The sequence below is a fragment of the Perna viridis genome, chromosome 5 (assembly GCF_037379345.1).
Source record: "Perna viridis isolate PV_CMFRI_1.1 ecotype Kerala chromosome 5, ASM3737934v1, whole genome shotgun sequence".
Lineage (NCBI taxonomy): Eukaryota > Metazoa > Mollusca > Bivalvia > Mytilida > Mytilidae > Perna > Perna viridis.
The window spans coordinates 8727515-8755325 of record NC_142449.1 but is presented as its reverse complement, the minus strand read 5'-3'; the positions used below and the strand labels follow the sequence as shown (position 1 = coordinate 8755325).

The window sequence follows — 27811 nt, the reverse complement described above, 5'->3', positions numbered from 1 at the left end:
AAGTTTTAATGTACTCGTTTAAGTCTTAACAAAACAAACATTTACTGTCTTTAGTCCCAAACTTGTTTGGTGTAGAAAATGTTCCATGAAAAACACTTTGTTTTAAATCGGTATAGTTTAGCATCTTAATCATTTATAAACATTTCCATATTAGCCAATTAGCTGGTAATAGCTGCCTAAGTAATTACAGTGTAAGTCTGCTTGATTATCAGACTGTCCCTTCCAAACTAACAATATTGTTACTAAAGAGCTATGATCCAATTTTTAGTTTATTCTTTTCAAAATTCCCATGTCAGCCAATTTACAGACATCTACCTACAGAGTCAACCATCCCATAAAGCCATCAATAAACTTGTAACCACATGATGCTACATTCTAATTGAATAATAATATTTTTGGAGAAGATTGTTTCGAGAATATTTTTTTCATCAAATATACAATAACAGGCTACATAAGAGCTGTTCCAGTAATTAACTTTACCAGAGCCATGATCAGGTCACAATGGGGTTAGTGGAAATACATTTTTATATAAATTATGTGCTACACTTTTTATTAAATTTTCCCTGTGCTATTCATCTCAGCTGACCTTGACTCTACAAGTAAACATCAACAACACTTGTATAAAATTCGTCCCTGAGAAAAGGGAGTTAACTATGTGTTTCAAATGTTTAGAATTATTTAAACAATAAAAGTTTGACACTGATTAAGAAAATTCAAAAAGAGATTCACCTCTTACCATGTTCTAGCGTTTTTTTTCTCCTGTCATATACACATTCATACATTAGGCACACACATGGAAATCACTACAATAAAATGATATACTCCTCCTTTGCAGGGGTAATGACTGGATATGCATAATAGTCAATGATAAAAATGAACCATTATAATGTAGTCCGGTGCTTAAAGTCAGAATCTGATACATAAAATTAACTTTAATACTCAAATACTGATTGACAACTTGACATCTATGAAAGTTTAGCAAAATCAAACTACAATCACAGGGAAAACAAAATAGATCAATACCATTTAAAGTTTAGAACTTAAAATTATGGGGCCATGCAGCAGGCAACAGGTTTGTCACTGCAAATATACACATATAGTAACCATCCAAAATGCATTCTTCACCTGATATCAATGATGCTCTGACTTGGTACAAATGCAGATGAAGTACAATAGTCCACAATCTTTTATGCTTATTTAAGGTAGTAGACCTAAGGTAAGGGACACAACTCTTACAAATCATTGGAACATTTGTATTAAGTATTTTACATCATTCTCATGTAAGCATCAAAGTAACTTGGATTAATTTCATTCTGTTTCAAATGAAAGCTTGAAAGACTTTGGTGAAATTGAATATGATACAAATATATCCCTGATGTTATGAGTTATGTCCCTTATCCTAAGTCTACCTCCTTAAATTATCAAATGAAACTGTCAGTTTAATACTTACCCAGCACATTTTGCCATATCTGTTAGTTCAGAACATCTTTAAATTACATTTCACCTAATTTGTTCACATAGCTGTTTGAAAAGTCAGTTGCAAAATTCTTATCTGAAACAGAAAGGCATGTTCTCATGTATATATAAGGATGGTAAATTAGTTAAATACTCAAGGATCTTTTGAAGTTGCATAGTAAAATGAGAATAAGTATGGTATATATGTCAACAACCCTACCCTGATGAAATTGTCAGCCAAAAGCCACCCACTGGTCATCAATGAATGCAAAGGAAACCCTTATACCACAGGGCAGGCTGCATTTGGCCTCAAAACATCATTATACACAAGTACAGTGAAAAATTGCCCCTATATACTCAAACAACATAAAAAATAAACTAAAGGTGAAAATGAAACAAAACATATATGTACAGAGGCCAGAAATTCCTGACTTGGGTCAGATGCAAAAAATGCAGCAGGGTTAAAATAATTTGGCATGATCACATTTAAAATCTGGCCATCGCGGAAAAATATTAAATACACCTAAAAATCAGTTCAAAAAGGTCCCTTGTTACAACTGAAATAAAAAAACTGAATATAAATTACACAAATGTACAAACTAAAGGACTACTAGAAGTTAATTGACATGCCAGCTTCAGACCAGTTTAAATCTTCAAAACGTTATGTCCCCATAGTATGCAAAATCAATCCCAACTCTTCCAATGTGGGGTTGAAAATCATAGTACATCATCAGTCAAACAATAAAGACACAACCCATGTCATGCCAAAAACTGCTTTTAAATATAGTGTTATAATTTCTATGACAATGTAAAAGCCCTATGAGGGAATCAATGTTAATACCAAAAATGCTATCCTTAACGATTTGACAACAGTATCATACCTATGTCCCTAATAAATGAGCCTATTCAATAGTTTAGTTAACTTACTCGGTGGGTATTGAGTTTCTCTGCTTTGTGTAGAATACTATGGTAAAACAAAGGGTAAGAAATACCTACATGTATTAATCATTCACAAGTGTATCTGTATTTATTTGAGAGGGAGTTCCTTGTATCGGTTCAAAAATGATTATGCATGGTACAGAATTTCTGACCATACTAGATTTGGATCTAAACATCTACATTTTTTGTACTTCCGTGATTTGATAAAGTTCCCCACTTCTGATTACTGTGCAAAATGAAATACTGTGAAAGTACTTTAATTCCTTGATACCAATTTTCGTGGATCAGGGAAGAAACACAAGTTAATGGATTCTTGAATTTGTGGTTTTAAGGTTTTCAATATATATATCAATGGGATTCTCCTTTTCACTGAGAACCAAATTTCGTGGTTTGGTCTACCCACAAAAAACACGAAAATTGGTACTCCACAAACAACAGTACATGTACTAGGTACTTTTACAGTACTATTGAATTCTAAATAATATTCTATAAAAAGATACAGTTGATCAGGCAATTCCTCACCAATCACACCTACTGACACATTTTGTAATCTGACATTCTTTAAGAAACACAAATCTGAATTATCATCTTGATATTCTACCTGGCATACTTCAACCCACAGTTTATAGATACCTACTACAACCCGACTGAAGCTGCAAAATACAGTTCCCATCTGTAAGCAGATGGTCCAGTCCATGCAAAAATTTTGTTTAGCTTTTAGTCCCAAACATAAATTTCATCAACTTCTCTTACAGGCAAGAACATTTCCACTAGCCCGAAACAGTCTTTACCTGGTTCTGGCATAAAACTAGTAGCTAAAGGCTCAGACTGGATGATGATTCTTGTTACAATGTATCAAATCACTGACCATTCAGCTGAACTCCAAAGTACCTCATTTCTCTGGAGGAATGAGGGAGACATGATTCCATCCTGGTAAACACACTATCATCAGCATGTAAGGACAAAGTCAACAACTAAATGCACAATACCGCTTGCATGGCCACAGAAGCTTGTGGGCTGGCCTAGACATGTTCCTGTGACCAAACCCATAAATTCTGTTCCAAACCATACCCAAATATATAGAAATCTCCTTCCCATCTAGACTTCACTCATGAAAGAGTAATAATTTGGTTGGTATAACTATGCAATTAAAAACAATCGTGATAATTGTCTCAATGGAAAGCACAAGCAGGGTGGAGGTCCCTAACATCATAGTAACCTGCTGGAAACTGGTCAATATATTTCTTCTAATTTTATATATTTTACTACATGTTTCCCTAATGACACTCTTGTTAAGTGTGATTCAAATATTTAAGTCCCAGTCTGACCAATAAAGGGCTTACCTCTCCTTGGTCCACTGATCATATACATGTAGGAAACTCTGGCCAAAGCTCAACTGGTAAAGGGAAACCTCTAACTTATGGACTTCTCTGACACCATCTAGATGTATGCAAGCCCTAAAGTCATTCTGACAGGATAACAGCCAAAAAATTAAGTACATGATAATGTGTCAAACTAATAGCTTAATCCATTTGACCCAGTGTTGGCAAGTCACACCCACCAAAATGACTTTTAACCCATCATTAGCTATGATCCATGGTGTTTTATCATCTTGGAAAAAGAATCCACAATGGGACATAATTTTGCTAAATGTCATGATATAAACAATCGAAATTTCAAATGTCACCCTCAAATCAACATAACATACTATTTTAATTTAAGGAAGAAAAGATTTGGTTCCACTCAGTCCAAACAGACACATCATGCATCATGACCAATCCTCTCTTTACTTTGTGCCCAGTGGATGAATGCCCTAGCCCCCAAGTGCATTTTAGGTTGGCAGGTTTGATTGTTTTGAACTGTGCTGAAATACAGATGTTTTTAAAATCTGTGCTTGTACATAAAATTTAGGCACCAGAACTTCCTTTCACATGTTTACTAGTGATTTTTTTCCTTATATATTTTTTTGAATGTCCGCTTTAGTAGGTTTGGGCAACATTCTGGAAGTACATGTATACAGTCTTGGGTAAACTGTAATTTTGAGGAATTTTGCAAGATTATGTCATAAATTAACTTTTTCAACAGGAAAAAGTATGTTTTCAGGGCAAATAATGGGTAACAAAAACACTATTTATACAAAAATACTTCAACAAATGGACAAACTTTGAATTATAATAAAATAAGTTAAACCAACTTTAATATGGTCCTTAAGTTAGCTAAGCAATAATTGTCATATATGAAATTTGGGAGATATTGGGGAAAATTTCAACTTGTTTAGATGAATACTGTTTGATACTGTATTTATAAAAAAAAAACCTTCTTAAATGTGTATAAAGACCAAGTATTAATAGTACATAGTAACAGTAAAAAGGTGTGCAAGTTTCATAAACCTTGTGCTGGTCAGGGTGTCAAAAGAAAAGGCCCGCAGCAGCACTAAGTTTGTCGTAAAAGGCAACTAAATAGTGCTCAGAACCATAGCTGGGGGCTACAGCACTCTCCCCACAGAGAAACTGGGTTGTGTGCCCCATGTGGTGGAATGGGATATCCCTGGCATGTTACATGTCAGGATTTCTATGTTAACTTTTGCCTTATGAACTGCTGAAAATAACTCCTACAAAATGCATCCAATCGAAACGGCACATCTTCACTCTATAACAATAAATCCTACTAAATATGGAAGAAATTCATCAAGCAGTTTCAGAGGAGTTGCGCTCACATGGTCTTTTGCCTTTATCAACATTTGAAAATAGCCTTAGACAAGACTGGGATTCACATTTTTGGAATGGACCATTTTGAACGATCTTGAGAATTTCAATGGGCCATTCTTTAACGGTCTTAGGAAAAAATTTCTTATTTTGAAGGGACATTTTCTGCTGGAATATCCTACAAAATTAGTCAAATCAAAATGGCAGTATAGTATGCACATCATCATCTTTTTACAATACATGCTACCAAATATGGAAGGAATCCATTAAGCCTTTTCTGAGGAGTTGAGCTTACAATATAGTAATGATTGATGGAATAACAGAGAGATGGAGAGACCAGATAAACAATGTAATTGCTTGGGGTAAAAATATCCAGTGTGGGAAACCACCGCTCGCCAGCTCGCCAAATACAAGTAGATGTGTAATTTGGCGAGTTCTCATTAGCTTACACTCGTTAATTTGGTAACCGTCATTTGACTGGCGAGTTCCAAGGAAAGTTAACCAGCCAACAGCTTATTTAGTTAAACATCCCTCAACATCATACATTAAAAAAATGTTCCCTACATATCAAGACGTTTAGCTTGAATATGTCAAGTGAATTCTGCACAATTTTATTGACTTGTAAAGCATTGTTTACAATCTGCCATTTTAATTTCCAGTAAACAGGATGTGCCAAAACTTATGCAATGGTCCCGATCTCGTATTAGCAGTCAAAAGAAATTATCTTGGTAATTTATGAAATGTTACCTTGCAAATTAGTTGCTTATTGTCAAAATAAAATTGAACAATAAGCAAATGGTAAACATTTTCTTGTTTCATGATGATGAATCTGTTGAAATATAATTTATTTTTTAAATATGATTTCAGAAATGGAGTACTTGAAAAACTTCAACGGGAGGGAATATTCAAAAATGGAAAAGTTTTTGATAAATTTAGAAACAAATGAAAAGATATTTGAAGAAAGAAAAAGAAAGGCAAAAGATAGTCAAATCCAAGAGAAAACAGATGATAGTACAGACAAAAAACCAAAAAAAATTTCCACTAGCCAGTATGGCAAGTTGTGAAAAAAAATGGTTTCCCACACTGAATATCTTATCTTCTTTTATACAATTTATGAAAACTGATTTATAAAAATTACAAAGATGTTGTCTCCTGAGTAAATTTCTTAAATTATAAGATTATAAGCAAGTAAAGCTGGCTCTTAAATGTAAAAAAAATCGATAAAATTTACTATATTGACCACTTGAGAATTTTTGGTCAAAGCAAAACACAACATTCCTATCCATTGAAGCTATAAAATACCGTAAAAAGAATTGTCAAGAAGCGACAATAAGTTACAAGACCATCAAGATTTCTAGAAAATGGGAAAAGGGGGAAAATAGTGACAAGATTTTTAAATATATCTATATATTCAACTTTGTCCTCTTACAGGTTACATCTGCCTCAAATTATTTACAACTTCTAGTCAAGGAGTACTTCTCTCCAGCAAGTAATTCTTGCCGACCAATTTTCCATCCTCTCCAGTGAAACAAGTTCATGCCAAAAATTTAAGAAAAAACATCTAATAGATTGCTGATATTTTACTCTTGAAAATGAGCCATCATAAAATGATTTTCACTGAGGAATAAAATTTTGGTGAGCAGATTGGCAAGAATTGCTTCTGTCTTCATAACTGCCAAATCTACTCTCAGACCAGTACGGCAGTAGGCAGTACAACTACAAGATTGTCAAGAATCAAGAGACAATTTGTGTACATAACAACTAATCAGTATGAAGACACCCTAATGTTCCAACAATACTGTGTTTGTAGTAAAAGTTTCAGTACTTGTACCTGCTTTCTATAACTGTCACCTGTCTTGACTGCAAAAATCATTTTTATTAATTTTAATTTTAAATAAAATGTCAGACAGTGCTGCAGTTTTATCCAATCTTATTACACCTCTGTCGCTGACGATTAAATATGTATGTGGAAGATCAGTATTTGGCAACAAAAGCCTTTATATTACAACGATTCGTACTTACTTATCAGTGAAATTGGGGAAAGAATCATAAATATATAGTTTATGTTTGTCTGGTCTTTGTTCCAGATTTGAGTGACGTTCGGAATACCCCTAATTTGGTCTCATTAATTAACGACTAGGGCCGACAAGAAACGCCACGAAGTGACAGGAAACATCAAGATGGTTTTTAAAAAAATACAAAAAGGAGAACTACAGAGACGAGAAACCGTGGAATAGCACCAATAATATGTTAAATGAAAGGAGAACAAAAAAATTAAATGAAAATAGACAAATTAAAGGAAAAGAGCTGAATCTCTCAACTTAACTTTGCCTGAGCATTGCAATAAACATAAAACTGTGAATATCAATACTGAAAAATCTCAAAACAGGGAAAAAATAAATTTTAGTAGTACATGATATGAATAAATTTTGGCTATTGATTGAAATTAATTGCCATAACATATACTTTTAAGCGACAAAAGATATAAAAGATGGGAAAAGTTAGCCAGATATAAAAAGTGACACAATAGAAAGAGTGCCGCATCCTAAAAACAAAACAAAACAAAAATAAAAAACAAAAACAAAAACAAAACGCTGCATGGGAGTTTTATAAAAAAGAAGTTTTGTATAACGTCAGGGCAGGTAGTATTTATTGTTTAGGCATTGTCAATTTTTATTCTGAGGGATCGGGCCTAGGATTTGATGTCGGGTAAGATTTTTTGTTCGCGCAAGCACAAAACTTATATTTCAACAGCAAACGAAATCAATATTTTTATTTAAAATCTGCATTGTTAAATAACGGGGGAAATATAGATTCATAATTTTTTTGAGTGATAATCATTTTTTTTCTCAAAAAAAAAAAAAAAATCCCAGCACCTCCCCCACCCCGCTAATATAATGATCAATGCCTCAATTAAAGTCCACGGTCAGAGGAAATAGGTTTTTTGATAAAATGATGAATACGATTTCATCATATGGAAGATTTTCATCACCAGCCAACAGAAATTCTGTTGTTACGTTAAAACCGCCTAACCGTGCCACAGCACTTGGCCAGCAGGGAATTTCTATGCTCATTATACAAATTGCATTCCATAAAAAATGCGTGGATGCAATCTTCGAAATGATGTCTACAACTACAAGAAGGGAATGGCACTACATTTATACGAAATAAATCAGCATTTAGAGAACTGCACATGTTTCTTAGCCTGGTATGTATATAACATTAACTTTCCTTTCACCAATACTGAAAAGGGTTTTTTCTCGTTGTCCTTATATGATTCTTTTGAAAATGCTTTTGTTCTATTCTCTAAATAGCAGATTCCAGTCTCTTACTGTTGAATAGAAAAGTGACCTTTCAGTACTTATAGTTACAATGTAATCTGAAGCAGTGGGGTATCGTAGTATCGGCATTTTGGACACAGATGGTTATGAATAGTGTAAAACATGTTAAGACTTGAATAGTCTTCTGTCTTCTAGTAACTCCTAACCTGTTTCATAATAACTCGATTGCCTGCTTGCACAAATCCTGTTAAAGTACGCCCAGTTCCGCAGTTAACAAAAATACATAATTTTGTTATAAAGCGTAACTGATGAGACGTCAATGGTCGAAATACGCGTATACTTAAATAAATCTATTTCCCCTTAATTCTAGAAGGAGTTATTTGAGATACACATTGACAGTTTCCAGATATCAGCAAATATACCGATGCGTCAGCAGTGGGATAATTCAGATGCGTCAAAAACCTAAAAGATAGCATGAACGTGAACACAGGTAAACAAAGACGATCTACATACACGGTTCGAATAAAATAGATTGCACATAAAAACTGAAGATAAGGAAAACAGTTCATCGTGACTAGGGCGAAATCATTCAATTCAAAAAAGTATCATGATGTAACAACGAAAATAATACCGAAATGGTAAAAAATTGCCCGAAATAGACAAATAAAACTAATATGATAAAAATCACCCCAAAAATGATAGTACACTACTACTGTGTACTTTAAAACGCAAGGATTTGATCTTGAACTTGATATATAACGAGTTTGGATATAGTGAATATGTCAAAAAGACAACAACAACCCCATCGGGATGAAAAATGTCAGCTCAGAGCCACCCATCGGCCTTCAGTGAACGACGAGGAAACTTTCACACCACAAAGAAGGCTGCAGCTGACCTCAAACAACATCATACACATGTACAACGAAAAAGTTGTCCCTCTATACTCCAGCAACATAAAAGTAAACTGAAAGAGAAAACGAAACAATACATACAGCTAGAGGCCAGAAATTTCTGAATTGGGGCTGGCGCAAAAAATGCAGCGGGGTTAGCAAAAAATCGTAGGATAGAAATCACTTGCAAGAAAACAATACTTGAAGATTACAAAGGAAATGAAATATATTTCTGTATAGTTTCAATGCCCTCACACGTGGACAGTGTGATTTATATACAATTTTAATTGAGAATCGTAGTGCATCATATGATTTAGCTACTTTGACTTGTGTCAAAGGAGCTACATCACTGTAGGTAGTAATTGTAAGTTTGGTAGATAGTCAATCTGGTTAGACGTTGAATCTTATTAAAGATTCTGTCTCATTTGTGAGATAGAAACATCATATCGGTCAATAGAATTGTGATGCCGACTGTAAAACTTCTGTGGTGATTATATTAACAAAGGATGAACATACCCCTAAAACGAAGTTTATTCAACAATACCCTTGCTCTATTGGGAAAGTCACAGGCTCGACAATAACGGGTCAACTGTGAAATGTATACCCAAATCGGCTGGAGATGTTGGTATAGTGCCAATAAGAAAGAGAAAGTTTACTATTGGGAATTTAAAATCAACCCGTTTGTCATAAAGGTCCGCTTTCAAACACTCTGTGTTATCTATGTACAAATTAGGGTAAAGGTACAAGGCAGACGAAGGTGTATCATTTGTCTCTTTAATTTCAAGTTCATTTGGGTAGAATAGATGTAGGTAATCATTGAAGCTAGGATTATTCAGACTATGCTTAACTTTTTTCCTGTAGTACCTAGCTTCATACGAATATAGGAACAGATCGGCAAAGAGCGGTGCACAATTCGTTCCCATGGGTATTCCGGTGGTCTGCTGGAACTCATCTCCCAATTCAACAAAATTTTTGTCGACCAAAAATTACAACATTTAAACAGACTCGGAGTACTTTTTGTTAGAATCAGGTTTTTATTTTCTTGTCTTTTTTCGTAATTCAAATGATATAATGTCTAGTTCCTGTGCATTACCCAATACTAGATAAGCATACCTTTTAGTCCCCTGCTAAGATCCAAACATGCTTATGTTATCGTTGAATTTATAAGTTTGTTTTTGCTTTTCTATAGAATCTTTTTGCTTCGTTTTCACCAAAAAATATCTATCGTTTGTTTCTTGTTGCTACATACTTTCTTTTGGTCTCTTGTCGCTTCTTATCACTCTTGTTCAAAATTAGTGATTCCCTTATATTTTTTTTATATTTATTTACGAATTTCCTTGGACGCGAAAAAGAATTCTTATTGTCACCTTAAAACATCCATAAAATTTTCACAGAGATATGATTATATATATATATATTTTTAATTTTACATTAAATTTACGAAACTGAGCGACAAAAATATAGAAAACCAATACAAATTTAATGATAGCAATGAGCAATCAAGTAAATTTCTTTAACATGATGAATATCATTGTATCAAACTTATTATGTTTGTGTACAAATATCGAAATAACATTGTATACTTATTTCCATTATTTTTTTAAAACAAATCAACGAAAATTCAAACAATTAAAAGAAGTCCGTGATACTTTAAATTTAACTTTGGTTTTTGGCTTATTTTTTTACCGAATCCGGCGATTTGCTCGGTTAAATATAGTCCTCAATTTGTTTCAATGGCTTCTCTTAATAAACCGATAATCACATATGATGTCATAACAGAACTTGTGAAATTAACTTTACTATTTTGAAAAAAATACTTTTTTGTGACAGTCGATTACGTATTTACTGATAAATAAGCGGATGAATATGTTGAGAATTGACGTGGCTGGAAAACTGTCGGCATCTCACTTCATCTGAAAACACACTCACTCTATTGTAACAATATGGTAATTATGTCGTTTGTTTAATCCATAATATTGTCATATCAATGATTAAGTCATATGATGTAAAATATATTTAGTCTGTACTCTTTTTTTCTAAATTATGTCGTAAAAGAGCGAAGATATATACATCATTTTGCCATTTGTGGTGGCATACTATACTGTATATCAAGTACACATCACACTTACTGGGAGCAGGGGTTGGGAAGGGAAGGTGTCACTGGTCATTTGTCCTTCCTGGCTGTAAGTGGCCTCTTCATCTAAAAGAAAACTTTATGCTTTTTTACAAATGGCCCCTTCAGATTGTAAATACATCTCTGATGTATAATTAGAAGTCCCAATCTCAAAATTGTCTTCCCAACCACTGTAAGAGACAGATCTCTACGCCAGACATTAATGAAAAGCATTTCAATTTTAGGTTATATATTCTATTTCATATAGCTGATATCTCACTAATTGCTTATTTCAAGTTGACTGATTAGTTATAAGCTTTGTCTATGTCCATTAGGCCATTTTGGGACAGGGCTATTTGTACCAAGAAAAGGATACTTGACTTTGTTTTCAAAATGCGATGTTGTTTAACTCTGATATCTCGATTCATGGGAATATAAGAGACTTCCAGTAACATATGATTTATGTCTGTGTTAAAAGGTTCAAACAATGACTTTCAAACAGCATACATCATTTTTTCAAATATATCACTTCATGCTATGTATTTCAGAGCATCTTACAGAAGATGTTGCTGGTGCTCTGTCCCTATCATTGGCAGTTCTACTGTCCTCCTTTACTGTTGAATGGAGCATTTCTTTTTACCTCAACAAATACAAAATCTTGATTAAATCAACTGTTTTTTTTGGTATTACAGATTAGACCTTTACCTCTTTTACAAATGCTGTTTACCTTTGGCTCTAGTCTGGGAATTGGTAGGGCCTCTGAGGCTTTGGTCGGCCTGAAGAACTATGCCTTTGTTTTTGTCATCTCAATATACCCTGTTGTGTTAAATGTGGGGTAGTTGAGAAGCATGTACATACATCTAGGGGTAGAGCTTGAAGTGGAACAAAAGGAATATTGGCAGAAGGTTTAACTGAGAATGCTCATTGACTCTACTGTTAACATAAATGGTCTTTAACATAGCCCTGGCTGGTTGTAGTCAATATCCTGCCTCGTATCTTGACCTACACTTAAAGATTGATGGTAAAGGAAAACTATTGACCAAACTATACCAGTGTTCATTCCAGACTGTGCCCTTGTGCCATTGGCACAGATAGTTCATGCATGGCGCTTAAAAAGTGTGGCTTGTGGGCACAGCGGGGACATAGAATTCCATAGGTCCATCTCTGAATTACCAGATTTTTTTTTGGTTCCATGTCATGACAAGTATCCCTCATTTAAAACTTTTTGCAAGTCAAAAATAATTTAGTGAAACTGCAGGCGGTGTGCAGGGGACATGATCATTTCCCCTGATCCTATTGACGGGATCTAGTAAATTTCAATCCCGATAAGAACAGAAAGGTTCTAAGTGGAGCTGCAACATTATATTGAATTACAGTTTGAATCAACACAATGCCATAATAATAATAATAAAAGATATATATACATTGATTTAGCTAGTGCTTGTCATTTTCGTCATTTACGAAAGGATTTAGATCGTATTCGTCACTTAAAATTTGAAAAGTGTATTAAAAAAAATCCATTCAAAAAGTATTTCAGATAAATTTTCGCCACCTTAAATAAAAATGTTATTAAAAACTGTCAATCGAAAGTTACATAATTTCACCTGGCCTTATGCTCTGACAAGTTTATTACCCCAAGCTTGATAATTACCTGGTCAACCAGGTGTGAAATACATTCAATTGTTGTTAACCTGGCATCCCAGATATGTGCATCGTTACTAATCCTTTAAAATAACAACAATTTATCAATCGTTTGATCATTAGGACCACAAAAGATAATCCCAGGGTTCTCACTTCACTTCAGCCGGTCGTTTTTGACCGTCGAAAAAAGCCTCAAGTTGACTCGAGACATTTCTGCTTTTAAGTGCGTTTAAAATGTAACTTATATATACCCTTATTTTAAGGATTAGTCGTGTAAAACGATTTCGATCTTTAATGGATACTGACCGATTTTAATCCCATATAAAAACAAACCCTTCACGAACCTCACAACATATATAGCTATCTATTTTTAGAAATTTAAGTACACACAAAAACAAAGTCTCCGTTTTGTGACTGGTCATCTCATGGATTTCAATTAATTTGAATGCAATAGCGGATAGTTAGGAAGTATTAATCAACGATAAATATTTATTTTACGATTCTCTTTTCATCTTGAAACGAAATCACAATGATTACGAATGTCTTCATTTCTACTCATGATCTAGGGTCAAAGGTCACCAAAAAATTACCACCCAGCAGTAAGATATCATGCAGCAACCGCTTATAGAGTGCAACATTCTACAGTTGACTATGCCAATGTGGTCAACCTCCTTTCTATCTGTCTAGTTTCTGCGTTATCTTCTGGTGACTGAGAGGGGATTTAGTAGGTACTATCTGATCTTAGGAACAGGCTCAAGGTTTCATCAATCAATTCTCTTCTAAAGATCTGTCTCCATCCTTCTGAGTTGAGGAGTTTTAGGTTGAAGAGGGCTTTTGAGGTGTGGTGTTTGGCAAAGGACAGGAGGATTTTTTCATATTAGTTAAGTGTCAGGTCATACCATAATAGTAGCTTATGTCAAATAGTAGCTATTTTTAGACTGAATGCATCAAAGCTTTGTCATGAAAAAAAAATTCTATTTTACTATTTTTCTAATAGTAGCTATTTTATTTTATTAAGTAACACACGTTTTCTTATAGAAAATAATAGTTATTTTGTTGTAACATTTATTGTATTAATTGTTATGCCTGTATCTGTAAACCTAATATGAATATATTAAGAGTGTTTATGTCTTTCGTTTATGATACTATTGACTATTTACAAAATTCTGCTGCCCATAATATGTCGTTCGTGCTCTACACAAAAGTGACTAAAGCCCTCAAAATCCTAGCTAAAACCCTGATATGTACTAGTATTTCTTTTTATTCATTTGGAGTTTATGTATCTCTGTTACCTCTCACCTAAAATGAAACTATAAAGTGTGTACAAACCTGAGGTTAACTTACTTGTTGGTTGAATCTTCCCTATTATGTAAAAATTACTCCTTATAATATTGTCATATTGGCCCCTTTGTTCTGAAAATGACCCTTGTTTGGCTGTCAAGGGGGCCACTGGTCCCCTTTTGCAATTTTCTGGAATGAGAACACTGCTATACAACAAATGCGATGACTTACCATTCTGTATTGTCAACTTTCCTTTCATCTGTGGCAACATCCCTTCAGCACCTTTGATGGAGTTTTCATATCACAACTCATATGTTATGCCAGAGGTTGCTGTGAAGTCTTTGTCGCTTGATACTAAAAACATATATTTTAAAGCATTTACTTTTTTGTGGATCTGTTTATCCCAACACTCACAATTGAGACAGAATTAATTTTAACAACAGTTGGAAATCAAGTACATGTATATATGATACATCGGTAGAAAAATTATGACTCCCGTTTTCATTTCCCTGATTACAAGTAAAAGTTCTGGAAAGTCGAAATACTTTTGAATGAAAAATTTGGGCACCGAATTAGGTCTTAGATGAATGAAGATGGTAATACCCTGAATTACTAAATGCCACTTTTATGACATCATTAGTGGAGAGATGGAAACAGCCAAAAATACCTGAAGTAACTCTAGATTCACTGATATTACATATTAACTAAGGTAGCCCAACAGCTGATATTCGCTAATAAGCAATTGATTTGTTACTTAATTATGCAAAAAAAATTGCCTGAATATAGCTGAAATATTGCTGCTCGGGTGTTAAACCCCAACAAACAAACAAAATTATGCAAATAAAGAGCAGGGGACGCGCTGGGCTTCGCTAATGTCGCAATTTGCGATTTTTTTATTTTATCTGGCAACAAAAATAGCCAGTTGGCGATGTTCTTGTCGCCTAGGTTTTGTAAATTGAAATTGACAGGAAGTTTATCAGCAACGGATATTCTCTCCAATTAAACAATTGTGTCGACACTTGGTCAGAGTTAATTGACTATGACCAATTTACGACTGAAGGCAATTAAAGGTAATTAGACCAGGCGACTGGACTGACAATATCCTCGTAGGAGGTGTCAATCAAATGTAAATATATCATTGAGCCAATCAAAACTCTCATCATCTGGTCAAAGGTAAACACAATTAAGGCCATGTGCACGTGGCTACACACAAGTTTCACAGCCCTATTTAACCATGTAATACATTCAGAAACAGACTTACTTAATAACAGAATAAATTAAATCCAATTAACAATGATTATCCCATCAGGAAGTGTCTAAGTACTTTGAAATGAAAGAATGGATGACATTTGTTTACACTTTTGCCATGTGACTTTTTTGGCGGGAAAATCGGTAAACAAATAGAATGGGGATTCCCAAAATCTAATTAAGGAAATGCTATTGAGATATCAAGACAATTAAACAGGGACACAATTAATGGTCCATGGTACAAACTGTAGTTTGATAGGAATTTTATGACTTGAAAAAAAGAATCAAGTTTGTTAACAGTAATAATAAAAAAAAAAAAAGGTAAATTATATTGTATTAGGTAAATTAGACCACAAAGGGCAACTTAGGTGAACATGCATGTTTTAAAATCAGGGACTGTATGAGAATAGTAATATAGTCTTTGATGGAATTAAAATACCTGTTTCTGGAGTAGTACTTAATATTTTATGCATACGAAAGTGACAGACTAGAGCTAAAAACCTGCTTTATACATGCATCAAGAGTGAATCTTGGGTACATGCTTGTCATGATTGGAGAATTGTCAAAGATAATTCACCAGTGAACTTAATACTGCCTATTTTAAATGACAAAGATAATTCACCAGTGAACTTAATACTGCCTTTTTTAAAAAAGTATAATTTTTTTTTGGCACCCTTTGGCTCTAATTTCTGAAAACAGGCGACAAAAAATGGCAGCTGGCGATTTTTCTGGCGACAGAATTTTGGAAGCCAGAGCAGCCCCTGAATAGTGACTGAATGTTGAATACTCAGTACGGTTCCTTGGTTAATGATATGTAGGATGCAGAGATTTAAAGTCTTTCTATTTGAGTTATCTGTATCCATTGAGATGTAAGTTATTGTTTGTTGAATTCTTGAATTGTAGTTCCACATTGCCCTAGAAAACTACGAAAATAAATACCCCACAACTAATTAATAATAAAACCACAGTTGTCACAAATGAACTCAGAAGTTTAAAAATAGATATTTTTTTTTGTGGTATCATAATTTAATATTTAGAAGTTTATATAAAATGTAAATAAGTTCTAAATGCCTGTTATAATATGTTCATACTCCCATTTAGTCTTGCAGCTGCTTAGTCCAATTTAGTCTTAGTCTGATTGGTTTTTGACCAGTGAAATGCAGAAGTGAGAGAAAATTCACGGTCAGAATACCCCCTTTCCTCCATCGTGCAGAAATTATTTTGACCCATTAGGAGATTTAATCCCTTAATTATTTTTTACTTTACCATTTAGCTCCTTTTTTGGGAGCATATTACTCTTAGATAATGCACTGCACAGGCTTCAAAATTAAGTGAACTTCATTACTCTATTGCTGTAAAAGTTCTTTTAAAAAGAAGGTGGAGAAGCTCATTCATTTGATTATCATTGGTTTCCTTTTTCCATCAACATAGGAACTTTTATCAGTCTGGAATTTCTCAGGATATTTCCGTTATGACTCCAAAAATCGAGTTACAGGAATTACTCAATGATCGCCATTAGTTTAAAGCACTTCCACACTAATAATGTAAAACTTCAGGGTTCTCTTCAGGATTTTCAGATAACGCTGTATTCAGGGCGTGTGACACAACGTTAATATATCTCGTGGCGAAACTTCCCACTTCTTATTTAATGTGTTATATAAGGATTGATCAGTGTATGAATAATGTACATTTGTGCATTGCTGTTTATGTTTACATGAATTATTTGAAGGTAAATATTTTATCTTTTTTCCTCTTTTGCAGTAAATATAACTTAATACCATTTTTTATTTTTCCTTTTTAAATTAACAGAAAAATGAAAGATACATGTATTCTATCAAATTATGATAAGTAATTCTTCATAAATATTTCCTCTAAGTCATACACACCCAGTGTTCTTCAGATTTTTGCTGACGGCAGACTCTTGGAAATTACATACAATTTTTTATTTGTTTTGGGGCCTCAATGGCTCTTTTGAATGTGATATTCATATAATTAAGAGCAATCTCTATCAAACTCTTTTTCTAATCTTAGTAACTTTCAGTATATCAATTTAGAATATTATCTAATCAGATACATGTAAAAGATTACCCTGGTCTTAATATTAATGTTCCCAAAAATTTTCAAGAAGTAGTGTGGAGTTGACCTAGTTATACCAGGAAAAAAACATAAATCTTATTCTTGTTATTTAAAGTTGGCACACTAGTTGTTTTGTTTTGTTTTTAAATATTATGTTTATATGTAGTTCATTCATGACAAAAAAAACCATATCATGATTTACAAAAAAAAAAATTCCCACACCTGTTGTACTATTTTTAGACTGGGGGGGATTTTACAATCTATTTCTTAACTAATTTTCCCGCCAAAAAATGTGCTCTTGATAAACAACAACATGGCAATGTAAACAAAAGACGGCCATTTCCTTTTTACCTCACCTGGCCAAAGGCCATGTGAGCTATTGCCATCATTTGGCGTCTGTCCTCTGAATATTCTTGACTAATTAGAACCAAACTTGGTATGAATGTTCCTTTGGGTATCCTGCATAGAACTGATGTGGGGATTTTTGATTCGTCGAAAAACTGTTACTAAAAATAGAACATAGGGGTCAGACAGTGGTTTTTCACATTTATCTCCTAAACCATTAGGTTTAGCTAAATTCTGTCAGGGTAAAAGTGTTCAGCGCGATGAGATCTATCTCTGGTCAAATTTTGGTTTTAATCTGTTGAGCCATGTTGGAGTTATTGCCCTTTCTCAATGATTTTTGCTATTTTTAATGTTATTTCTTTCAAAAATCTTCTCCTCTGACACTACTTGACTAATTGGAACCAAACTTGGTATGAATGTTCCTTGGGGTATACTGCATAGAACTGATGTGGGGATTTTTGATTTATTGAAAAACATAGCTGCCGTTACTAAAAATAGAACATAGGGGTCAGACAGTAGTTTTTCACATACATCTCCAAAACCGTTATGTTTATCCAAATTCTTTCAATTGCTGAAATGATCCATATTATTAGGACTACAAAAGACTCTTGAAAGGGGAAAAATGACTTTTTTTTTAATAGATTTCAGTCAATATCTTGAAAACTATGATAGATTAAAAGAAACTTTCAATTGTTGAAAAGATCTTGTGATAAGTCCTACCAAAGACTTCTTGAGTCAAAATTGTTGGACAACTTCTTGTTTAATATATTGCCTTTGAAAGGCAAAATTCAACAATGTGAGCGATTCAGGCTCATGGGAGCCTCTTGTTTCTTTTCAAAGTGTTTTGGAAGTATCTGATGGAATAAATATTGTTTGGGAATTTAATATGTTCTTTTATAAGGTAAATCAGCTTCGTAATGTTGAAAACATCATGTGATTGTGCAATTATTGAACTTTGCATTTATAAATAACCAAGTATTTTTAGCCATGGTTGAGTGAATTTTTACCATAGTCAGTTTTGATTGGTTCATATCAGATATTGGATATGAATCAGATATTAATATCTGATTGACACCTTCATTAAAATTAATTTGTGGCCAGGTGGGGTGACTGTTAAAGAATCTTGTTGGCAATGTCAACTTTTATTGGTGTCAGACACATGTGCGGTCACACGGTGATCAACTGACCATAGTGTGTTTACTGCTAATTACTTTGTAGGATGCCGTAAATGACATTGGGGCACACACGTTTTCTGTCGTAATTGATTTTTAATCCTTAAATTTAAGTTTATGGCACAGCGCTGGTAGCAAGATAGCACAGTACCAATCTTGATAGCGCTGTAAAGTGCAGCGCTTTCCATGATTTCCTCCCTTACCCATCCAGTTATTAGCTCTGTGAAGCTCAAAATGTATGCACTGGCTAATCAATATATCGTTTTATCTTTCTACTAGATTTAATTCAAAACACATTTGACAATTTGAAAATCGGAAGTGACATACAAAAAGCTTTCAGACAGGAAGTAACAAATGATACAATTGAAAACAAATCAAGATTTTCAGTTTATATTTGGTTATCTTTTCACAGGTGCTGCTTGCTGCAGCAGTCTGCAACAAGTCGGGGAAAGGTTTGTATGCCTATTTAAATAAAATTTTGATGACTCCAAAGAATAGAATATGTTATTATTCACATACAAAAAAAATCTACTTTGTCAGCAGCCATAGTGTTCTCAAAACTGGTTGTAGAGAGAAAAATCCATTTCTCATTTTATTACATGTTTATTTCATTTCAAATTCATATGTTAAAATCATGCAATATTAAATGACTGTTTACTAATAAAGATTAACTGTGATGTAATGAGTGGAATTTATATTTTTGGATATCTGGTTTTTAAAATATGAGTGCTTATCTTTTCATTTATAAATAAATGTTTTTTTAAGAAAAGAAATATACAAAAGTGTATGTAAAAAATGAGAATTATTTTTTTGTATTTTGTAGCCCTGATATCCCGACAGTTTGTTGAAATGACCAGATCCAGAATAGAAGGTCTCCTTGCAGCCTTCCCTAAGTTAATGAGTTCAGGAAAACAACACACATTTGTAGAAACAGAAAGTGTTAGATATGTTTACCAACCTTTAGAAAAGCTTTATGTTTTGTTAATAACAACAAAGGCCAGCAATATACTGGAAGATCTGGAAACTCTACGACTTTTTGCTCGTGTGGTAAGAAGAAATTATAAACCTTCAAAGCTACTTATTAGTATTACTATTCAGGAAAATAGAATGTATGTCAATACTTTTAAATTTGATAAGTATACCGTAAACCAAGATATTTTTTCTGAAATGTATTTTCAAGATTTGGAAACGTCAATCTGATTGCATGGCTATGTATTTTCATGTCTAACAACCTCTCAAGATGTATTCTATTATAGGTAGATTTAATTTTCTCATTTTTTTTTTTAATTAGCAAAGTAAATCACTCATGAAAATAAGTTTACACTAATATGATTGTAGTGATTATAAAAAATTGTCAAATATTGGTAAGTGATATATATGGCTAGATAAAACTTTAAATATTAACAATTATAAAAATTATAAATTATTAAAACCAACTGAAATAGGGGGTTCAAGGCTACTTAGAATTAATTGAGTTTTAAATGTCATATGGAAGACTTTGCTTCTTTAAAAATGCTGCTGTTTGAAAAAAAAATCATGCATATGTTTTGATGTTTTTGTTGTAGATACCTGAATATTGTAGAAACATGGAGGAAGCCGAGATCGGGGATCAGGCATTCTCTTTGATATTTGCATTTGATGAAATTGTTGCTTTAGGATACAGAGAGAGTGTTAATTTGGCGCAGATAAGAACTTTTACAGAAATGGACTCTCATGAAGAGAAAGTAGCAATATCAGTTAGAGAGGTAACTGTCTTTTGAAAATTATAAAGGAAAAATCTATAAATAATCTATAATAGTGATGATACAGGTATAAACTTTGGTGGATAAAAATTGAATATTTTTTGTTGTTGTTGGTTATTTTTTCATCTTGATGTCTACCGTGAAGGTAATCAAATTTAAGACACCTTCAAAAAACCACACTTAAACTATAATGTAAACTATAAAGTTTGTCAAGTATGCATCTCTGATCTCGTCAAAACCTTTTACATTGTATACTGAAAGATTTGATAGAACAGAAAATATTTCAAAGATCTTTTGTGACATTGAAAGCATGACAATGTTTTAATTAGGGACATTTTTTGATACCGTCGCCATTGTTTATTTAACTGAGATGAAAATAAAAGATTTCTTTTGTTACAGACACAAGAAAGAGAGGCTAAAGAAGCAATGAAGAAAAGAGCCAAAGAATTACAACAAGAGAGGCGTGAGGCTGGCAGGACAGGGAAGGGTATTGGTTTTGGTGGTGGTTTTGGAAGTTCTTCATATTCTTCTTCTTCTTCATCTCATGGTATTGTTGAACCAACGCCTTCGTCCATGGAAACTAAACCTTCATACTCATCTGTACCCAGGTATTGACACACAGACATAACATATTCAAGTGTTTTTTTTCTAATAGTTGACTTTTATTTCAACCAAGTACAGGAATTAAATCATTTTTTTGTTGTTACCCTGTATTCAAATAAACAAGCGAATTTCAGCACAGCACCATTTTCATGAAGATAATATGATTAGTCTTGTGTATTTCATCTCAAGCTCAATTTTGTTTTGAAAAGCAAGCAATACACATGTATTTACTTTACAAGCTTATAAATGTATCTTAACAATTTTAGCAAACCATCATCATCAGGAAAAGCCCTTAAATTAGGCAGTAAGAAGAAAGATGTAGATACCTTCGTAGGACAGTTAGAATCTGAAGGACAAAGTATGTTATATGATAAGGGAAACACATTTGTATATTTTTTTAATATGTAATTATCTCCATTTATGTTTTCCTGGTGATTTCAAACATCAAGAAACACATTTTGTAACTTTGCATTACGTCACTTATTATGTTGAAAAATATATTTTAAATAATACAATTTTGTTTTAAATACGCTTTTATTTGAATTCAGTGATTTTGTAAAAATTGTTAAATTCTCTCGTTGAAATGATTTACTATCTTAATGATTAACTGTATGCCTTTGAATCTTTTCAAATATGTTAGCTTTCAAAATCTTAAAAATTAGGTAAATAAAAAATGAAACATGATAAAGTGCCAGTTGTATATGTATATATGTTTTGATTGCAGAAGTCATTAGTACAAATACTTCAGTCTCCTCCACAGTAGCTAAAGCTTCAACACCAGCTGTAGATCAGGAAGGGTTAGTAATCACTGGTCTATGATCCTATTGACTTACTAGGGGTTTTGGCTGAGCCATTTAACTCCAAGATTTTAAATGATTATATGTCATGCCTTGAAGATCAGTTTTATGCATAACATGTATGTCTTCATCCTATAATCTCACCTTCATCTCAGTTCTTAATTAAGAAGTCAACTACAAAAAAAATTCTGCCATCTAACTCCTTTTCTGTTGTTTTTATATTATTTTGAGAGAAATAAAGGCTTCATGTTTTCATAGTCAGTTAAGAACTGGACATTTACATTTCATTAACCACTTCCTGGTAGTTGTTGTTATACAAAAAAATACTTTAGTTGATGTTAATAATGTTAAATGACTTCATTTTTAAGTAAGCGGTATTTGTTTAAACTTAGTATTGATCATGTTAACTGATTATGTTAATATTACACATGTTATTTCTACTTCAGTGTTCATGTTGTAATGGAAGAAAAGATTAATTTAACAGCTGGTCGTGATGGTGGCTTACAGAGTATGGAAATACATGGTATGGTCAAGGTCAAGGTCAATGATGAACAATATGGTCGTATTAAAGTACAGATGATCAATAATGATAAAAAAGGAACTCAGTTACAGGTAGGGTTGTAATCTCAAACTCAACAAAATTTAATTAGTATCGAAAGCATTTCATTTCAAAAGTATTTGCATGAAAACTTGCCTGTGCCTTTCTCTCCTTATCTATTAATAGTAACTTATGTTCTTTATAAAGCTAACTCCTGGCTTTAAACTAAACACATTTGCATTTTTCTTACGGTTTGCTTGTAAAAAAGAACGTTTAATGAATTTTTGAATAGTGTAGATTAAACTAATGTTGTAAAAATGAGACAATCTACTATAAATGCTATTAAAAGATAAATGTGAAAATACTGAAAAAAAAACACATGGTGAATAACAGTAATGATCTTTATAGCTGGTCATTGAATTGCAGTCTGATTTACTTCTGTTGGTATTGTAGAAAATAAAGCATGTCTGCTTGATGCAACTGATTGGTTTTTCTTTGTATTTTTCCAGACACATCCAAATGTTGATAAAAAAATGTTCAATTCATCATCATGCATACAGCTTAAAAATCCTGAGAAACCGTTCCCACTCCACCAGGATGTTGGTGTTTTGAAATGGAGATATACTACACAGGATGAATCTAATATGCCATTATCAAGTGAGTCAAATTATTCACTGGTACAGACTATCAAAAAATTGATTAAATATGTAAGTAAAAGTCACATATTTCTTTGTGTAATTGAACAAAAAATGAAAAAATATATATGGAAAGTATTTGTGCATGTGTATGTCAAAATGCATGTAATAATTAACAATGTTTTTTTTCTATAATTCAGTTTGATTGTTAGTGCACTTTATCAAAAGTTAAAGGTGAATACCAGTGAAATACTAATTACTGGCTCTTTAACAGGATAACAGTACTTTAACAAGGGAAAGGTATTTCCTTCAATGTTTTCATGTATAACTCTAGTGATTTTGTACTTTTATTCTCTGACGAATAGTTGAAGGATATTTGCATATTATTAAGGAATTTTATTAAAAAAAACAACTCTTATTGCAGTAAATTGCTGGCCCAATGAGACTGGTAGTGGCTGTGATGTGAACATTGAATATGGATTAGAACAACCACACTTAGAATTGAATGATGTGATAATCAATATTCCTTTACCGTAAGTCCAGCAAAAAAATTTCGGTGGAAAGTTTACCTCCATAAGGTGAAATTATGCAACCAAAAACTGATCACTGATATGTTTTGCTTTCATTTAGGTCAATAAATTAAACAGCATTAAAAATTTTATGTGAAATCAACAAAGTGTATGTAAAAACTATTAACTAGAAAAAAATCTGTGTATAGCTGAAAGAAAATCAGATATTAAATATCAATCCATATAAAATTCAAACACTGTCAATGGTAGTGGTAAGGTGCTGAAATACAAACTGCTTTTTTCATTCTACATTCACCATATCTGTATGTGACTATAGTCTTCCTGTATACAGATCTGTTTTAAGAAAACCATATTTTCATCTCTGTCTTAAATCAACCAAATCAAAGACAATAACCTGTACACAATTTCACACACAATCTATAATTTTTATCTAAATAATAAAACTTTATGACTAGGATTGGTCATGTGGTCTCTATCTCTGAATGATCAGTAAAAGTGAATTTTGTAGGTGAATGACATGCATATATTACCTTCTGTCTGACATTTTTAAAGACTGCTATTGAACTATATTTACTATATCTCCTTTACTACAGAGAAAAATGAAGATACACATGTATTATCTTACATTAACAGATCAAATGTGGGAGCACCAGTTGTAGGGGATTGTGACGGAGAATATAATTACGATAGTAGAAAGTCAGTGTTGGTTTGGAGTTTACCTGTTATAGATGCATCTAACAAGTCTGGTAGTCTGGAGTTTAGTATAGCAGGACATCCTGATGATTTCTTCCCTGTTAATGTCAATTTTATGTCCAAAAAGTCTTATTGTGATTTACAGGTAGGAATAAGTTAACCACTAAGCTACGTCCAATGCTAAACTCCCTATCTAGGAATTATTGATGGTATAATATAGGAAACAATTACATGTATTAAGACAAGATATTCACCTGCTTTCCAAAGGAACAATTCTTTACAATGAACATTTTAAAAATTCATGGATTGTTTGTGTTTATTTTTTATTGGGGGTGCCAGTAGTCATGGTAAATGTATCAAACCTCCCAAAGAAATATGAAATACTGAAATCTCTGATGCACAATCAAAACAGTGAATATAAAAACTGTATTAACTAGTGCAATTATGACTTGCTACAAAAATTGAAGCCCACAAATTGAAGTACTTTTGTAGTATCCAAGATTCATTAACCAATCTCTGTACTTAAAATTCAGGCTTGTTTACCCCAACAGTTTCTGCTTAGATTCTACAATTTTTTACTGTTCATAACACTTTACGAATTGCTGCATAAAACCCATTGTAATTGGGCTCAAAGATCAAGATTTTACAACTCAATAGTTTCCCAAACTACAACTAAAACTACATTTTGTCTTAAAGCTGAATAAACATGTCTGAAAATAGCTACAACATTGAATATTACATGTTTGACACCTAGTTAGCTTCAGCAGAAGTAAAACTTAACATTACCTTACAGCATTGTGTGTAACATTAATCAGCATCTAGAATACAATCAATACATTGTTGCATTGTGTGTAACATTAAACAGCACCTAGAATACAATCAATACCTCGTAGCATTGTGTGTAACATTAAAGGACATCTAGAATACAATCAATACCTCGTAGCATTGTGTGTAACATTAAACAGCACCTAGAATACAATCAATACCTCTTGGCATTGTGTGTGGAATGTAATTTACTTACTTTTGTTTGGCATTGAACTTACAGGATAAGCCTTTTATGATCTGTATATTTATTTTTCAGCTTTCTGATGTACGATTATTAGATGGCGAACAGCCTGCCAAGTATTCATCAGAGGTTATGTTTTATACTGACAAATATGAAATTGTATGAAGATTTTAGTAATGTTAAAGATAAAGCAATCTTTGGGACAGGGAAAAATAGAAGCCACTTATGCTTAAAAATATTGAAATTTGAGAATCTGGCAGGAATACCTATGAATGTGTTTTTTGGTACCACATCATATTTCCAAAAAGAAGCTGAGAAGATCATTTATATGATTTGAACATTGTAACAGATCTATAAGGATTATAATTTCTGTGTCATTTGAAAGATAAACAATCATGTGGGCTCTGTTTGGATGTCTTCAAGTCCTGCATCAAACTTTATTTTATGTGTATTGTTTCTTGTTTGATGTTGATATGTATCTGGTTCAGAACCTTACTTTATATCCTTGGGAAAAACTCATGTTATTCTTCTGAGAAATAAAGCAATAAGTCCACTTCACAGGAGTAGAGTTGATCTTCCTTGTTAGAATGACCATTAATTAATGAAGTTAACTGGACAATTGAGAAGATTTTGAAATTTCTATCAGACATAGGTTCAAATACCTATGAAATAATTAATAGTTTAAATTGCCTTCTCAATCATCAAGTTAACTTTTTAAGGGTGTTCAAAAGGTCACTCCATTAAAAGAAGACCAGCTTTATCCCATGAAGATTTCAAGTTTACTACTTTACACACTGTAATAAAAACTGTTTATATTTTGTGGTTTTTGTGAATGATTGTACTTGTTGATATTGCATCTGTTATAATTTTTGTGTAAACTTTGACATCAATTTTGGCAATATCAGATAAACATCTTACGATATTGGTGTTGTTCAAGAGTGAAAAAGTTGTTTCTACTGCATTATTTAACATAGGCAGATATGGCTTAATATATATCATGAAATGTTTGGGTTTTTTTTTCTTGATAGGTAAAGTTAACATTTTTTTAATAAGCACAAAGACATCAATTTTGTTATCCTCTTGGTCTCTGTCTGACATCTTTCTAATTTTTATGATGTCTTACATTCTTCTTAGATAAGCAGCTATTATCTGTGCAATTACGCTTGATTTTATTGTAACTTATGGGTTGAAAAACAATTCGTTTATGAAGTGTAAATTTTCTTTGTTCTTACCTTTGGTTTTGATTTAAAACTGCATGACTTAATGACAATGTTTACTTTAGAATTTTTTCAACATCACTAAAAATTCAAATGAAAATTAAAGTGAAACTACATGTACTGTTTAATTCTAGAAGGAAAACTGTTTTGTTTTCATTTTTAAACTCTAGGATATTTCCAAGGAAAAGGAACAGATATTGTATATTTTTTTTGTAATGTAGAATCACCTTGAATTGTTTTTATGTGTTATCTATAAGGGATTCAATATACAAAGTGGGGAGATAATAATGTAAATTTTTTTTTTCAGTTGTTTCAAAATATTCAAAATCTTATCTTTTTCTTCTTTTCTTGAGGACCAAAAGTAATTGTTAATGTATATATGTACTGATAAAAAAAAGATATTTATTATGAAAGTGCTCTGAAAAAGTCACCAATAAAATGGTTTGAAAATTTGATTTTCTGATGGTTTTTATGATACAACAGCAAACTAATTGCAGTCATATATTGATATGGCGATGTTGTTATCTGTGTCGCTGTCTTACCGAAAAAGGTTGCTTAGGAATGATTTTGGAGGGTTGTTAAGGAATTAGGAAACAAGCATTTTCATAAGTTTACTACAAATGATTGTATCACAAGGTATCATACCTCAAAAGAAAGCCAGGATTTGATTTGGTGGGTTGTGACTTGAACCATTTAGGAGTTAAGGGCCAGAAACAAGTATTTTCATTATGTCCGAACAGTACTCACAAGGTACCATCCAATAGTTGATTTTTTTGGGGGGATTTCTGACAGTAATTTTGTTCCTTGTTTTAAAAGCAGTCTCAACCCTTTATTTTTGGGAAATTTTGCTATATTTTGAACACACGGAAAATATTTTACACGGGACAGAAATGCATCATATGCC

At 32.7% G+C, this 27811-nt stretch overlaps 2 protein-coding genes across 5 annotated transcripts in view; one reads left to right on the top strand and one right to left on the bottom strand.

Annotated features, from left to right (window-relative positions):
* Positions 1-7232, bottom strand: part of LOC148615864 (uncharacterized) — a 58980-nt gene extending 51748 nt beyond the window's left edge. For 2 of the 4 annotated variants that reach the window (XM_088581473.1, XM_088581476.1), the window contains exons 1-2: positions 7122-7232; positions 1451-1552 (exon numbers count right to left, since the gene is read on the bottom strand). In XM_088581473.1, the coding sequence (XP_088437599.1) occupies positions 1451-1467 (17 nt within the window). In that variant the 5' untranslated portion in view covers positions 1468-1552; positions 7122-7232. Of the gene's footprint in view, positions 1-1450; positions 1553-7121 lie in introns of those variants that run through there. The other 2 variants (XM_088581471.1, XM_088581465.1) reach the window with 2 other exon arrangements.
* A 3909-nt stretch (positions 7233-11141) lies between these two features.
* LOC148615863 (coatomer subunit delta-like) lies at positions 11142-27362 on the top strand. Its single transcript, XM_088581529.1, has 12 exons — positions 11142-11216; positions 19559-19598; positions 19970-20193; positions 20712-20891; positions 21288-21496; positions 21758-21849; positions 22216-22288; positions 22735-22900; positions 23336-23483; positions 23886-23994; positions 24625-24829; positions 25766-27362. The coding sequence occupies exons 1-12, from the start codon at positions 11214-11216 to the stop codon at positions 25853-25855; spliced, it is 1539 nt and encodes a 512-aa protein (XP_088437655.1). The 5' UTR covers positions 11142-11213; the 3' UTR covers positions 25856-27362.
* The last annotated feature ends 449 nt before the right edge of the window (positions 27363-27811 follow it).

Excerpts from the sequence above, each read along its gene's own strand:
- LOC148615863 (XM_088581529.1), top strand. Across the intron at positions 23,995-24,624 it reads ATAATCAATATTCCTTTACC|ATCAAATGTGGGAGCACCAG; the intron begins GTAAGTCCAGCA and ends TTACATTAACAG. Across the intron at positions 24,830-25,765 it reads AGTCTTATTGTGATTTACAG|CTTTCTGATGTACGATTATT; the intron begins GTAGGAATAAGT and ends TTTATTTTTCAG.